A 14,639-nucleotide genomic window follows, 5' to 3' on the forward strand; every position below is an offset into this window, starting at 1 on the left:
AATGGTTTGGAAAGGAGTTATTTATTTATTTAACTTTGCTGCTGCACCTGTGTTGCAAACGAATTTAGGTAAATCCCCACAATTTGATTAAAATCTCCGCTTTTTAAATTAGTTAAAACTTCCTTGATTGGACACGTCAAAAGTCATTACAAGCAAAGGAAACTCGGACATAAAATAAATCGTAATGATTAAAATTGCGTTGTACGTTGCATAATCTCATAAAACAAAACCAATGTACCCACATTGAAGATGCGCAGAACAAAAGCTGACGAATTTGCAAAACAAAATCTTGCACTTTCATTTATTTTCGTCGAAATACAAAGAGGTTTCACAAATCGGTCAAATAGTTTCACAAATCGACATTGAGGTAAAATATGATCCAAGGGCAAAACGTTCATCTGAAAGTTCAGTTAGTTGCGATAAAGCAAACGTTAGTTTTCCATTGGGATCTTGAAGAACCTTTAATATTTCACCGTTTTCGTTTAATTCCACTGCTATTCCATGCTCGGTTTTGATGTAATTCATGAGAATTCTAAAATTTAACGTTTGTATTTGTATGGAAAGGAAATAAGCAGCAAACGGTTTCAATGAATGTAATTGCAAGAAAACTGCCAACTGTAAAAAATGTTTTCTGCACTTTTTAATTACATCGTTCGGTATATTTTTCATAGAACCCGAAAAACGCATTATTCTCCCATATTTGCTACTGAACGGCGAGCCAAAGTGTATAATCTAAAACTTACGCCATCAGGTGTCCATGTGACACCAAACCAGCGATTGCTTGGCGAATGGTTGGAAGTCTGAATAACAGTTTTGCCATCGGCCCAGGTACGTTCGCTCCTGCCACCCAAAATGTTCCACGCTTCGTCATTCGAACATTGTCCACCATCACTAAAAACGTAGAGAAATAAATTGTTTAACTTTCCCTTTAGCAGAAAAACAAATTTTGGGTTAATGTACGTTCAGCGGCTCCTACACGATCAACACTTGTTCAATGAAAACTTGATAGCTAATGGTGCGAGACACCATATGAATTTGTACGTTTAAACATTATAACTGAATAGAAAATTAGGATAAAATTTACGAATACACGACCGAGTCACGCAGACAATATGTATTCAAATAGTCGATAGTGAACCTATGCCTAATTCAAGCAACGCGAACTACGGTTGTTTCAAGTTATGTGTGTTAATTCGAGGCTAACAAACAAGATCGCCGAATTGTTTACAGAGAACAAATGGCCTACTTGGCAAATGAATGATTTGCTTCACTCTCCACGAACTGGTGTCAAAATATCGAATGCGCATTCGCGTTGTTTCTGGAACCAACACAGCGCTTTCATCTTGGGTTAGTTGAACTCCATTTGCGAAACACAGATCATTAGCAACAGTTTGTATTTGCTTGCTGGCGAAATCATATCGGAACAATCTGCCACTACAGCAACCTGTACAAATGGTAAACACATTGTTATCGCCCTAATAAACAAATTTTGTTGCAGAAAATCCGTAAACTATCTCAATAATAACAATTTGTAACTAAAGATGACAAAACGTTGATAAACCGACGTCAAACAGAAGTTAAAAACCTATTGTTGAAGATTTGTTATGAACCCTCACCCCTTGTCGGCTATGGCAACCGAGAGACAATTACACTGTAACATGTCTTTGTACCAAGTAACAATAGCCTGTACATATTAGAGGTAGTTTGGTACAGACACACAAAGGCATTAATGAATACAGTAATTAAAAAACTAGCGCCTTGCACTGCTTAGTGTAGCATGGGAATGGTATAAAATGCTTCGGGCATCTTTCGGTCTATAGTCACAACACTGGTGTTAAAGCCTACAAAAAATTTCAACCATGACATGTTTCTGCGCTATTACCTGACGCAAGGGTGTATCCTAGCCTGGTAATAGGAAAGTGAAAAGACGTGTCAGTAAAGTATGCCGTCGTGCCATCAGCAGTGATGTCCAAATCGTTTGGAAATTTCATCGGCGGATTGACGTCCCGAGGTTTTACGAGACTGTTAATCGTTTTGGAGACCAAATCAATAGTGTATAGTCCGTACATTGCATCCATGACGAACATTGTGTCATTACGTATTCTCAGTCCTGGTAAACAAGGTTTAATGATTTATCAAGAATAAATTGACAAAAGGAACTCACCTAATGGACGGCCGTGTGACAAATCGTCACTTATTTTTTCGATATCGGGAAATACGCCTTTTGTCAACACCTCGTGCTTGCCTTCACCTATGCGGCCTCGTGATTTTAATATTTTTACTATTCTGCCATCCTTAAGACCAGTGTACAGATTTCCTTCGTTATCTTCAACTATGCATTCAGCGCCATCCAAACCTGCGATTCTGTCATAACATAATGCGCATAATGTCGAGAGTAATTGGTAACAAACACCCTTGAAAGCAGCAAGCACATACTTAATGCCGTTAGAAAGGTATTCATTTTCCTCAAACTTTCCTCCCAATGCCACGTAAGAGATATCATGGATGTCTTCGCAGGTAAAAGGTGACCTACAATAACCAACCACGAACACGACAATAAGAAACACTGCAATAATGCAATGAGTCTTCCAAACAAAGATTCCACTGTCATTTACGTCGGGTTTTTCACCGGTAATCCCAATTATCTTAGTTGCAGCTTCAGGCCTTCGATGTCTCATACTTTGGCTGTCCATTCCCCTTCTCCACAGTAAAACGTTCTCGCTTGTGGTCGCTAACTTTACTCTCCATCAACTTCACATACGTGCAAATATTGCACAATGAAAAAAAGGGGGAAAGAGGTCAACACCTCACTGTTTTCTCTGTGGAAACTGCGTTCCACGAAACTACTAACACGGTAACTTTTGTGATGTATTATTTAACAGTTTTACAAAAGCAATACTTTTACAGTTTGTATAATCGCTCTTAAAAGTATTGCTGACATGGCAAGAATCACCAATGATACATACAATGGAAGTAAAAACTCAGCACTTGTACGAGTAAATAACACAATAACCAAGTGTGATAATAGGGTTGAAATAACACAACAGGCAAGTGCTTCATACTAATAGATAAAGGGTCGGCAAACCTTGGAGGTGATTATTCATGGCACGCCAAATGATTTAACGTGTTTAATACGTCCGGGTTTATGTTGCAAAAAGAAGAAAAGTTAAAAAGTGCCTAAAGGCCGCATATCAGTATTAAATCCCAAAAATCTAGTTTTGAAGGCTATCACCATTAATACCCATACTGAGTGATTTGCTTTTTTGCCAACAACAATTCCTGTGGTCAGTGACCCATGAAGATCTACTGGTACTATTCATAGAGAAAAAAAATTGATTGCAGCTGCATCCGCCAAAACACAGCAAGGATCTGAGGAGCCTCCAGGAGGATCTTTTGTCCTATAGGATAGCAAAAACAGTCCCAGGGGGCAACCAAAGCAACTTTCCTGTGACAATTTTTTTTGCCATTGCGTAGAAAAGGGTTAGGGCCAACATTAAATTGCAAATTGGATGAGGTTTTTGTGATTCATTTTTTCGCAAAACCATCTTACATTTTTTTGCAGCCAATTTAGCTAAAATAATGACTAATCGGGGGCCTAAAAGACCCCTAGGTGGTGCTTTAAGCAACTATCTTGCAACTAATTTTCACCTTACTGCGTAGCCAAGAGGCGGGCCTAACATAAAATCACAAATTAAGGTATACTTCTGTGATTCAATTTTGAGCTACATCCCCTTGAACATTTTGGTGGTTTTTCAATTAAACTTTTCACAGCACCCTGCACCAAACGTCTGACTGACTGAGAAGAGCAAAAAATGCACTAAACACGCTGAAAATCGCCCTGGCTACACCACGTGACTTCTTGCTCATTCAACCAGAAAATTGACCCCAACGCATCACCGGTTGCCTTGTGACGGAACTGAGACTATCTATGACGCAGGAGTACAAGACGGGCATTCCCCGCGGGCAAAACTATTTTAACATAATTACTGATATGCGGTCTAAATGTCTGGGGATTGTATAAATTTTCCCATTAAATTCAAATATAAAAAAAAACACTAAGCATTACATATGTTAAGTGTGTGGATAAACGTCACATTAAAATGGTCTGCTACAAATTATTTCTGTTCAACAATGGCAATATAGGGTGCAATAAAAGAACCAAGGGCTAGTCTGCCATCATGCAAATGCGTGGCATGTGCTAAACCGTATGTAAGATTTCCATCAGGATCATGCAACGATTGAATTACTTCACCAACATTGTTTATCTCTATCACTATGTTGTGTTGAATGTCAAACATGGACAAGAACACAGCCCTAAAAACAATTGTAATTCATAAAATGAGAAGGGTATTTTTAGGGCTTCTTTAATTTTTTAAATTTTATGCTTCTCCAGTTTTTCTTCCCACTAAGTTCATGAAACTAAATGAGCTAATTTGTTGTTGTATAAATAGCTTTTTTAGGTTATATGCCTTGGTCATGTAACGCCTGGCCCTGAAGTTATTCATTGGGAGCTTTTATGTTCATTTGGCAAAATGTGTCAGTCCCGCATGACACCCAAGTAATAATGAGGGATGTATTGCTTAGCCCTTTACTGTTTAAAAGAAAGTTTTAGGGTAATTTAAATGTATCTAAACATTTGTCAACTCACATAGCAAGGACATCATGGGGGAGTAATCCAGCCAAAGCCTTCCAGAAGACAGGAATATGAAACATGATTTGTGCCAATCTTCTTGGAACCAAACTACCAGCAACCAAATAACTGTTGTTTGTGGATTTTGTTACACCATCAGGCAACACTGAAAAGTTTTGTGACAAAATCAGTTTTTTAAATAAGTTTGAGTTTTGACTTTAACATACTAGGCATAAAAATAGATCTTGTTTGTTGACCATTAATGACATCAATCCAGGTTACTTTTTGAGAATACATTTCTGTTACAATTACATGCGTTTCATCATCTGAAAGTTGCACTCCATTAGCACCACACAACCCTGATGCAACAACTCTCAATTTCTTTTGAAAGACTCTAAATTCTAGTAGTCGACCATAGCATTGCCCTTAATAGAAAAAAGAAATGTAAACCCCAAGTAAATCTTCTCCACAAACCAATATTTTAAGATCAAGCTTGACACAGTTGCGAGATGCGGTGCCCCAATACCAGAAATGCATAACATACCACTTAAAAAACCATACACAAGTTTGTCAAATGAATATCGTTCATCCACATCAGAGAAATAAATCAATTTTCCATCTTTTGTAATATCCAAGTCATTGGGAAACTTCAGTGGTGGTGTAACATCATTTATATCAACAAGGGCAGTTAGTGTATGGTCAAAAGTATTTAGAGAGTACAATCCATACACACAATCCGCAACATACAGAGTATTTCCATGCAACCTTAAGCCTGAACATCAGATTAAATGCGAGGCCAAAACATACTTAAACAGTAAATTTACCTGACGGTCTAGCAGTTGGAAAGTTTGTGGTTGTTGGTGATAACTGTTTAATATTTCCATCAGCTAATGTTTTAATTTTGGCATTTTCAAAAGAGCCATTATGATAAGGATAAATTGTAACGATCCTTCCATTTGCCAATCCAGAGTATAAAGTCCCATGTTCATCTTCAACTATGCATTCCGGTCCAATTAGATTATTTACTCTGGACATAAACATGACACAACACCGAAATTAAACATTGTAGAGAACTATTGGACTGCAAGAATACGGACTTTATTCACACAAACTAAAAGCTTTTACCTGATTCCTTGAGATAGCTTGGTGTTTGGGAACAGCACACCTTCTAAAGCAACATTTTCAATTTTGAAATCCACAACATTAAGTGGTGAAAAAACATATCCAAAAGTAAATATTGCAATCCAAATCACGGACCCATACAACCAACAAGTTTTGCGGTATAATGATTTATTTTTCACGTGTGGTGTCGTAAGAATGTCAGAATGTGTTTCAACAGTTTTGAAAGACAAAAACGCTGTTTTTCGTTGGCGAACGTCCATAATATACGCGAAAAAAATTTCCCTATAAACAGGGTATTTCCCACAGCATACACACTCCAAGGTTAAAGGTTAAAGCGTTTTTTTTGTGATTAATTTTATTCGACAAATATTTGGCACTATTTTTCTATTGTTAAAAAAAAAATTTTCAGCATAATATGTTTAACAACGGTTTTTTGAGTAAAACCATTTCTATATTTTGCCTTGTTTGTAGAAGTTTTTGGCTTTTTGGACATTTTTTGTCTTCTCAATTTGGCCTTGAATTCCACCATGTCTTGATGTCGCAAAGGTTGCAAAATTTTGGGGTGGCATAAAAGCCAAATCAGAAACAAAGAGATAATTGCTGCGATTACGCGACAATAAGGAGAGTATATTATGCGTTGAAAGACGAAACGCAAACAAGAGGACTAACAAAGACGTCAGATGAGGTCTGGGTGTCAACGTAAAGTGGATTTAGAAAGGCGGTATTGGGACTATTATAAAAAGTTAACTGATAGAAAATGACAATGCCTCCACTATGGACAATACACATGTGACATGTCGGCGGTACCGTGTTTTTATAAATGGTGTTTTTTTACTGGAACCACGGTTTAAAGCTGGTTTCTTTTGATAACAACACAACGACTACCTGACGACGAACAACACGAACAACACAACGACGAATGTATAGCATCATATTAGGTCCAAGAACTTAGGTCCAAGAACATCTGTGACGGGTCCTGCAGCCAACGTGGTGTCAGACTGATAATTTCTTGACAGCATTGATGTCGGGTCTTTGGCAGTGGAATCCTCTCAAAACATTCATTGGCGTCTCTTCACCACTTATTCAGATACTAAAGTATATAAATAGTAGTAATATTTCATGCAATGGCATGATAGGCAAAATCGCCCCACTGCGCAGGTCCTTGCTTGGCGATCACAGCTAACGTATCGCGATCATGAGGTTTGCAGGCTTGGCAGCCCAGGCAATGCAGCCTAGCTGGATCAGCCACCTTTTCGTGACAAGTCGGAGCAAGATTTGAAAAATCAAGTTCCCGGTGAGGTTTGAACTCACGACCCTGGGCCAAGCAGGCCCAAAACTCTCTACTAACTGAGCTACAGGTGCTCATTGGTTTCACAGGGGTATATTGTGGCCAAGGTACACTGGTGCGCAAGCGCACAACTTTCCAGGCAACCTCCACATATACGTAGGGGATCTCTACCACCGTATGCATCGCCTAGGCTGCCAAGCAAACCCCATGGTAAATAGTTTGAACATTTGGACAGCGTATTGACGTTTGAGGAATTTCATAGAACTTCTTGCGTAGTTGGTGGAAAATAGTGAAAACGAAAAGTCGCAGACATGACAATACATTGCTAGATAGTTTTCTACATCTTTGCATGCAAAAAGTCACATTTGATCTCCAGGAAATCATGCGTGACGGAGATTTTCCAAGAGAATAAAAATCAGAGAAAAGAGGACAAGAGGAGCCGTTGCACTACCTGGTTAAATACGCAGGGACGCATGTGCTGTTGCCAGGTCGATTTTAGCGTGTTTGGGGCAATTTTTTAGTTTTTGGACTTTTTCGTTTAGCTGGCCATTTGGTGCTGGGTGTTGTTAAAAAGTTGGTTAAAAAACAACAAAATGTTCAGGGGGCTTTTGCTGAAAATTGAATCACAGAAGTATACAGTCATTTGTGGCCAAAAGCGTCTAAGAAAAATATATATTGCTTTGGAATCAAATTATAGTTTTCAGCAAGCAATTTAAGCCTTGACAATAATATGCAACCAAAACAATTGAAATTAAAATGGTTGTTGGCGTACCCAAACTTGACCCCCAAACTTGAGCTTGACCTCTTTACGCAATTCAGCACAATGGTGGCATGCGCATGCATATTACATGCCTGATTCCAATAACTTTGCACCGCATTTTGATAAAGACAATAAGATCACAAGAACGGAATTTTACTGATCCACAAACTTTCAGAAAAAAAACATTTATTGCAGCCATAAACCCAAAGTATGTATCAAACATACTTCTTACTTTTGCTATTGAAAAGATTTTCCCAGGCATGAAAAGATGTATAGATTTAGGTACAGCTTGTTTATAAAAGTAAGCATATTAAATTTTGTTGCTAAGTTGTTTCCACTTTCTTTACTTCAATATCAGGTAATATAAGTATGAATATCTGCAATTCTATTTCAATTTTGTCAGCACCCTGTGTCAATCTTTGTAGAGGCAGATGGACTATAACATCAAAAAGATCCATTGTACAGATTGTTCATTCCTGCAAGTCATTTCTAGAGTGTAAAAATTTGTACACTTGGGGAAGCAATGTTTTATCTTACAAGAATTTAAATAGATCACAAATGGTTCTAATTGCTGGAAACTTTTATTCCACGGACAACGATCAGAATTCTACAACCAATGGAGAAATTCGATTGACTGAAATTTTGCAGAAAAGCTTTCCAGATGGAAAAATACAAGTTACAGACATATCAGGTGGCTGTGGTGACATGTATGAAATACATATTTCTTCCTCTGCATTTATTAACAAGCGAACAATCCAGCAACACAAACTTGTTACTGCTTCATTAAAAGAAGAAGTGTCTAAAATGCATGGACTTAGAATATTTACTTTATCACCAAAGTGACTTAGACGAAAGGCAAGAACTAAGTGTTTGTATCAAATTTACTTAATTTCAGTAAAAAAACAATTTGCTTTTCTGAACAATAAGTAAATTATTTGTATTATAAATGTGCACCAGGATAGTTATGGTGAAATTCGTACTTGGATGATTACTAAAACATCTATACTAACTTGTTTTATTGGCTGTTAGATATAGATGTATCAGTTTTAAACAAATAGGTTTGTTTTTGTACCCTATTTAACAAAAAATGAATCCTTCACATAAATGTAAAGGTAAGTCGTGTTGTTTTCTCATTAGTAATACAAATTATAACTGTACACTAGACAGGTGAAAGCTTGTCTGAAGTAGCTTTGAACTTTCTTGATGAAGCTTTGGTCAACACCAAGTATGAGCCTTTGCTGCAACCAGAAAAAGTTTTCAGTGAAATTAAATCAAGACTAAGAATCATCATTGAAACTGATTCAGAATGCCAAGTTTTGACACAAAAAATGAAAGCTTTTTCTGCAACGGTGTCTTCACAAACAAGCTTCAGGAACAATGTAAAATTATTGTGGAGAATAGTGAAGGAGAAACAGGGGCAACCATGGTACAAACTTTGCCTGTTTTTAGTTGGAGTTTCCACAATTTTTTCAACCGCAACTACCAATAAGACCACAGCAGAGGAAAACATTATATCTTGGAGAAGCAACATAGCCAAGTGGTTAGGGGATCAGTTAACTATTGGTGGAAAGGGTGTCACTGGAGCTGCAGAAGGTACAATTCTTGATAGAATTGCAAGATTTTTTTCTACTCCATACCTTCATGATTTTGATTAATATATGTATATGTGTGTGTGTGTGTTTAGTGAAAACTAAATTGAAGAAACATGTAACGTTCATGACTTTTCTAGACCTACTTCATGGAGGTATGCTCAATTTGTGATTTTCTGTTAGTCCCGACCCTTGTCTAGGAGTTCTGGTCAAAATTATATTCGAGATAACTACTTTTACCGCTCCCCCAGGGGCATTTTGTCCCCCTGTTGGACATAATTTTGGCTAAAAAAGTGTAGGATTGTTTTGTGAAAAAATGAATCACAGAAAGTACCGTCCATTTGCAACAAAGTTAAGTCACCAACCCTCCTCTGCACAATGCATTCAGAACTAGATGTCTCCTCACTGTTTATTGGGTGGTAGTTCAATGTGCAAGATGATTGCTATTATCAGAACTGTTATGACAGAATATAGAGTGTGTGAAGGGTAGTTATCACCCAGAATTTTGTACCGATATGAATACAAATATACTGCGCTAAATTGTCCCAACAAGATGCTCATTTGTGTGGTGGGCCGTGGATGTCATATTGCACGCGTCCTTATATAACGTGCATGTGGTTTACCTTTGCTGATGATGTCGCAATCCTAAGAAAGGCAACATCCCCTGGGTTAGTTGTGAAGGTACATTAAAAATAAACGTCACGTTCGCTTTTCGTATTTCTCCAAACGCGAGAAGCGCGACACCCGAGGCCTCCATACGGTGATCCTGTATGACCTCATCTTTACCACCTGCCATATTTATATATTTTTAAAAATCGAGACATTGACTTTGTGTAAAAATCACCCATTTTGTTACATCATCACTGTTAGTGCTGAGTATAAAAAGACTGGCCCGTATTGTTATTGACACTGTCATGTTAAAGACGTTTCGACAAAAACTTATGTCATCATCAGTTTGACTGACGCGATTGGTGTAGCTCCATCATTATAAGGAGCTGACCTGACCGACGTCACAGATAAGGCTCGCGCGGGTGGTGACGTCATTTTGCTATCGGCTGTTAGGATTGGATGTACTTTTTAAACTTTTGTGTTCCATTTTCTTTTTGTTTAAGTAAGTTACAGTGACACAGGTATAAGTGACGTCTAGGTGGCGATAAATTGCCCATTTTTCAATCCTAAATACGCCCCATACCATTTTATTTCCATATGTAGATTAATAATTCATTTGCGGGGAGGGGATAATAGTCAGGAATATCTGGTGTATTCGACTCGCTGCGTGGTTAAATCGTCATATCATCGACATGGTACCACAATTTGTTGTTAAATTGCGTTTAGTTAGAATTGGACTAATAGTTGTAATAGCTAGTGTGCATCACAGGGCGCGGACATCGTTTTGGTAAAATAGACATGTTTTCTAACATAATATTTGCTTTAAACTGTTTTTTGAAATGAGCTGCCTTAGCAGACTCACAGAGTAATTCTCATTTTACTTGTGAAGGTTCACTGAGTTGTTTGAATCGTAAAATCAGATGATGCAGAAAATCAAACATTCAAATCTGACATTTACTTTAGGTGTAATCAAAATAAAAGCCCGTCGTTATTTAGAAAACTTTACAAACAGTGCGACGAACATAATTCTTATTTGGACAAAGCATCAAAGGCCTGTTTGGTTAATGTGTAACTTACACAGCCTAAACGGAAGACAAACATTTGTTCTGTAGTCATTCACGCCTTGTTGTACTCGCGATTTGAAAATTTTCATCTTCCAAGACAGAAACCAACAGCCCTATGAAACTGCTTACTAAAAATGAAGTTTGTTTGTCAAATACTTTTGTATGTTATGTTTGCTTCCAGGATAAAATACAGTTTTCCATGCCCATCTGAGTGCAAGTAAGTTTATTAGGAGAATGTGTTGTAAAGAGGTACAAAGAGTGCAATGTGCTTGGTAAAGTGTGCTTAATTTCGGCAGGGCCGTATGGACTTTTAAAACACATGATGCTCATGTACTCACTTGCACTTGATAAATAGCTATTGTAATAACGTCTTTTTGGCAGCTTTAATGTTTCTAATCATTTAAAGAAAACATTTGCAGTCTGTTACTTTGCTTTGCGGTCTGTTACTTTGCTCTCTGGTTCGTGTGGCTAAACTGAATTTCGTTGTTAATATGTACAGGCTATACATGACGTATAAGTTCATGCCGTTAATAATAAAGTTAGAACTTAGCAACTTAAGACTGCATGTATTTGACAGGTGTTTTGGTTTTGATGGGGAATGGATGGTGGATTGCGCCAAAAGAAATCTTAACAGTGTTCCGAAACTACCAGAAAATGCAACAGAGGTTTTTCTTCAGGGAAACACTATCACTGCTCTGGATGGAAACTCATTTTCTGGCTTGTCTCAACTTAAGTTAGTGATAACAACCTAAATACTAATTTTAGGGACAATTTGTATGCGTTTGCGCAAGCAATACAGACACCATCATACGTTAAGGCACGGCTTACGTGAATAATAAGTAGATATGTCTGAAATAAACTAATTTAAATATAATGATCACTTAAGAATGCGACTTTTTACCAGTGGCCAACCACCAATTGGGTGGGGTTAAATGCTCTTTTAACAGTGCTGAAAGTAAGCCGGAACAGTACGACCATAATATACTTGTTTTCCTAATTTTGTGATGGTCCCCCTCCAATAATTTAAACGCATCTCCGCCACTGGCCGTGGCTGCGCCAATGTCTTTATTCCATTCTAAAAACAAGGACATATTCTTTCCTCTGATCAGCAACAAAGTCTTTCTGTTGAATATTATGTTTGGTTTGTGCCCAAATAATCATAGGCTTTGTGTGCAGCTTGTTTTTCTGAGCGGTGAATTCTTTGTCCAAACCATTGTGTTTTTCATACACACACACACTTTGCATTCACAGGTATCTCTATTTGCAAGAAAATTCTATAAATAGCGTTGAAGGAACGACGTTCAAAGATTCGGCAGCAACTCTCATCAGTTTAACACTTCATGGAAATTCAATTAGTTCTTTACCTGAAGGAATTTTTGCAAACATGTCCGCTCTCAAGGTGTTGAACCTCAACGAGAATCAGTTGCAATCTATTTCTGCGACTCTGCTTGTTGACACAGTAAATTTGGTACAAGCATCATTTTATGACAACTTGATCTCCAATGTCGACACGAACGCTTTTGCTACGTTACGGTCAGTAAAAACAATTTATTTTCAATACTAAAATTTTGTTCTGTTACACTTTGAAACCTTTGTAGGATGTTAATGCGTTATCGGTTGTATTTTTATAAATATTTAGCTAAACAAATTTACCGTCGCTTTTAACAGAAATTTGCGATACCTGGGATTAGCTAACAACCGCCTCAGGTCTCCGCCCGAACTCAGCGGAAGCGAATATCCTGATCTCTATTTTATCGATGTTGCCGATAACATGTTGGAGAGTTTACCTAAAGTTCCGAGCACTGCAAATCAAATATATGCGAACGGAAATGCGGTGAAAACCCTCCAAGCAGCGACGTTTGCTGACGCGAATCAACTTTACGAATTGCTTTTGGTTGGAAATCAAGTAGAAACCATTGAAAACGGCGCATTTGCAGGAGCACAAAATCTTGGCTGGATAGATTTAACGGTAATTAATTTATGCATGCCCTACAATTAAAATTTTAATGCAACCTTCTTCAAAAAAATGTATGTAGTTTTTAAATAATTTGTTCGTTTATCCATGAATTAACAATTTTGCATTAAAAATTATAAAAAATATATTCAAGAGTTTGGCAACAAGTTTTTTGTGTTTTCTGATATGATTACGTGCTGAGGCATTTTTCATATGTATATTTTCAGGCAAATAAAATAAGCTTGGTTGACGATACAATGTTTTCTGACCTGAGTGTTCTGGAAGGGTTATATCTGGCTTCAAACACAAAACTGGACCAAATCTCCACCAATGCTTTCTCATCGTTTAGTTCCACCCTCCGCCGTTTATCTCTTAACAATTGCAGCTTCACAAATCTAAATCCAAACCCACTCAACCAACTTGACAACGCCGACTTGTTCCTCTGGCTCGGGGACAATCCATGGCATTGCGACTGTGCTTTCAAGGTGATGTATTTGTTTAAATCGGGCACCGTAATATTTGAACATTTCAGTAAAACTTTATTACTTGCTGCACACCTAAAGATGTATGAATTATCAGAAATTGAAAAAAAATCGTGACAATAAAATTATATTTCGTTTTATAACTGCGCTGTTTCAACTTTCAGGATTTCGCAAATTATGTGATTGATATGGGCCCGGCGGTTTACGATCTTAACGCAGTTCAGTGTGAATCCCCCTCAGATCTTTCCGGTCAAAAGTTTTCTACCGTCAGTTTTTCGTACCTGTGTCAGAATCTGGCACTTATCATTGCCCTGCCGATAGTGGGCGCAATAGTGCTCTTTGGCATAGCTTCGTTCATTTTCTACAAAGTGCAAAAGAAAAATAAGAAACTGCTAATGACCGGTACGATACAATGTTCTTTATCTTTAATTGTTTAAATATTTATTCAATACTTAACTGGTAATAGTTAAATCAGTTGTTATTTCCTATATGTCTAAATCGGAATTTTGTGTAAAATTTAAGTCTAAAATGGGTTAAAGTAATCCATAGTGTTTTTGTACAAGATAAAAATTTTCAAATAGTTGAATAAATTTACTGAATTAAAGTTTCTTATAACTATTTAGGACACATTAGTCGTTAAATTCTTACCGTAACGGCATTTACCGACAAGAAACCGTTCCGGCTTATTTTCAGCACAGGTAAAAACAACCCAAGGACTAACGTTTGTAATTTTGTTGTCAGAATCTGTTCCTGTTGAAGAATATTCCAACGAATATAAAGAAATACAAAAGCAAACAAATGGGGTTGGCGGGGTAGATAATAAGGAAATGGATTCAGAATACCCAAATTATGCAACAAGTTTGTGAAACCATCAGAACATTTTCATAAACTTGCATAATTTCATTTTAATTTGACAAACAATTAGTTAGTGTAAACACTGAAAATGTATTCTGAATGTTTTTGTGCATTTGTGAAGAAACTTGGTTAACATGTACATTGTTCACATTTAACTGCTATGATATTGTAATTATTAACCGTGATTCCAGTCCGTTTTACAATCGTTTTACGACAAAATTACGACGCACCCAATAAACTTGTGTAAAGAAAAGGGTATTTATTTTTTTACGAACAGCAGAACAAA

General features: G+C 37.2%; 2 protein-coding genes across 5 annotated transcripts; one reads left to right on the forward strand and one right to left on the reverse strand.

Moving 5' to 3' along the window:
• Nucleotides 1–339: 339 nt before the first annotated feature.
• On the reverse strand, nt 340–6,015 carry LOC145914445 (uncharacterized). Its single transcript, XM_083002276.1, has 12 exons — nt 5,756–6,015; nt 5,455–5,657; nt 5,175–5,402; nt 4,858–5,055; nt 4,649–4,796; nt 4,123–4,314; nt 2,437–2,742; nt 2,165–2,364; nt 1,883–2,110; nt 1,247–1,444; nt 744–891; nt 340–532 (listed from the first exon to the last, which is right to left on the reverse strand). Exons 1-12 carry the CDS (start codon nt 6,010–6,012, stop codon nt 340–342), a joined length of 2,499 nt encoding a protein of 832 aa, XP_082858402.1. The 5' UTR covers nt 6,013–6,015.
• Nucleotides 6,016–8,660: 2,645 nt separating this feature from the next.
• On the forward strand, nt 8,661–14,556 carry LOC145913209 (uncharacterized). Of its 4 annotated transcripts, XM_083000787.1 has the most exons (9): nt 8,661–8,912; nt 8,964–9,393; nt 9,530–11,279; nt 11,640–11,795; nt 12,314–12,595; nt 12,731–13,031; nt 13,244–13,501; nt 13,663–13,900; nt 14,240–14,556. In XM_083000787.1, the coding sequence occupies exons 3-9, from the start codon at nt 11,197–11,199 to the stop codon at nt 14,362–14,364; spliced, it is 1,443 nt and encodes a 480-aa protein (XP_082856913.1). In that variant the 5' UTR covers nt 8,661–8,912; nt 8,964–9,393; nt 9,530–11,196; the 3' UTR covers nt 14,365–14,556. The 4 variants fall into 4 exon arrangements, with proteins under 4 accessions (XP_082856913.1, XP_082856911.1, XP_082856914.1 ...); XM_083000785.1 differs by having other exon boundaries at nt 8,964–11,279; XM_083000788.1 differs by lacking the exon at nt 9,530–11,279.
• The last annotated feature ends 83 nt before the right edge of the window (nt 14,557–14,639 follow it).

The sequence above is a fragment of the Ascidia mentula genome, chromosome 9, assembly GCF_947561715.1.
Source record: "Ascidia mentula chromosome 9, kaAscMent1.1, whole genome shotgun sequence".
Lineage (NCBI taxonomy): Eukaryota > Metazoa > Chordata > Ascidiacea > Phlebobranchia > Ascidiidae > Ascidia > Ascidia mentula.

Excerpts from the sequence above, each read along its gene's own strand:
- LOC145914445 (XM_083002276.1), bottom strand. The coding sequence starts at position 6,012 with ATGGACGTTCGCCAACGAAAAACAGCGTTTTTGTCTTTCAAAACTGTT. Across the intron at positions 5,056-5,174 it reads TGTGTATGGTTTTTTAAGTG|GGCAATGCTATGGTCGACTA; the intron begins GTATGTTATGCA and ends TTTTCTATTAAG. Across the intron at positions 4,797-4,857 it reads AAGATCTATTTTTATGCCTA|TGTTGCCTGATGGTGTAACA; the intron begins GTATGTTAAAGT and ends AAAACTTTTCAG.
- LOC145913209 (XM_083000785.1), top strand. The coding sequence starts at position 11,197 with ATGAAGTTTGTTTGTCAAATACTTTTGTATGTTATGTTTGCTTCCAGG. Across the intron at positions 11,796-12,313 it reads TCTGGCTTGTCTCAACTTAA|GTATCTCTATTTGCAAGAAA; the intron begins GTTAGTGATAAC and ends TTGCATTCACAG. Across the intron at positions 13,901-14,239 it reads TAAGAAACTGCTAATGACCG|AATCTGTTCCTGTTGAAGAA; the intron begins GTACGATACAAT and ends TTTTGTTGTCAG.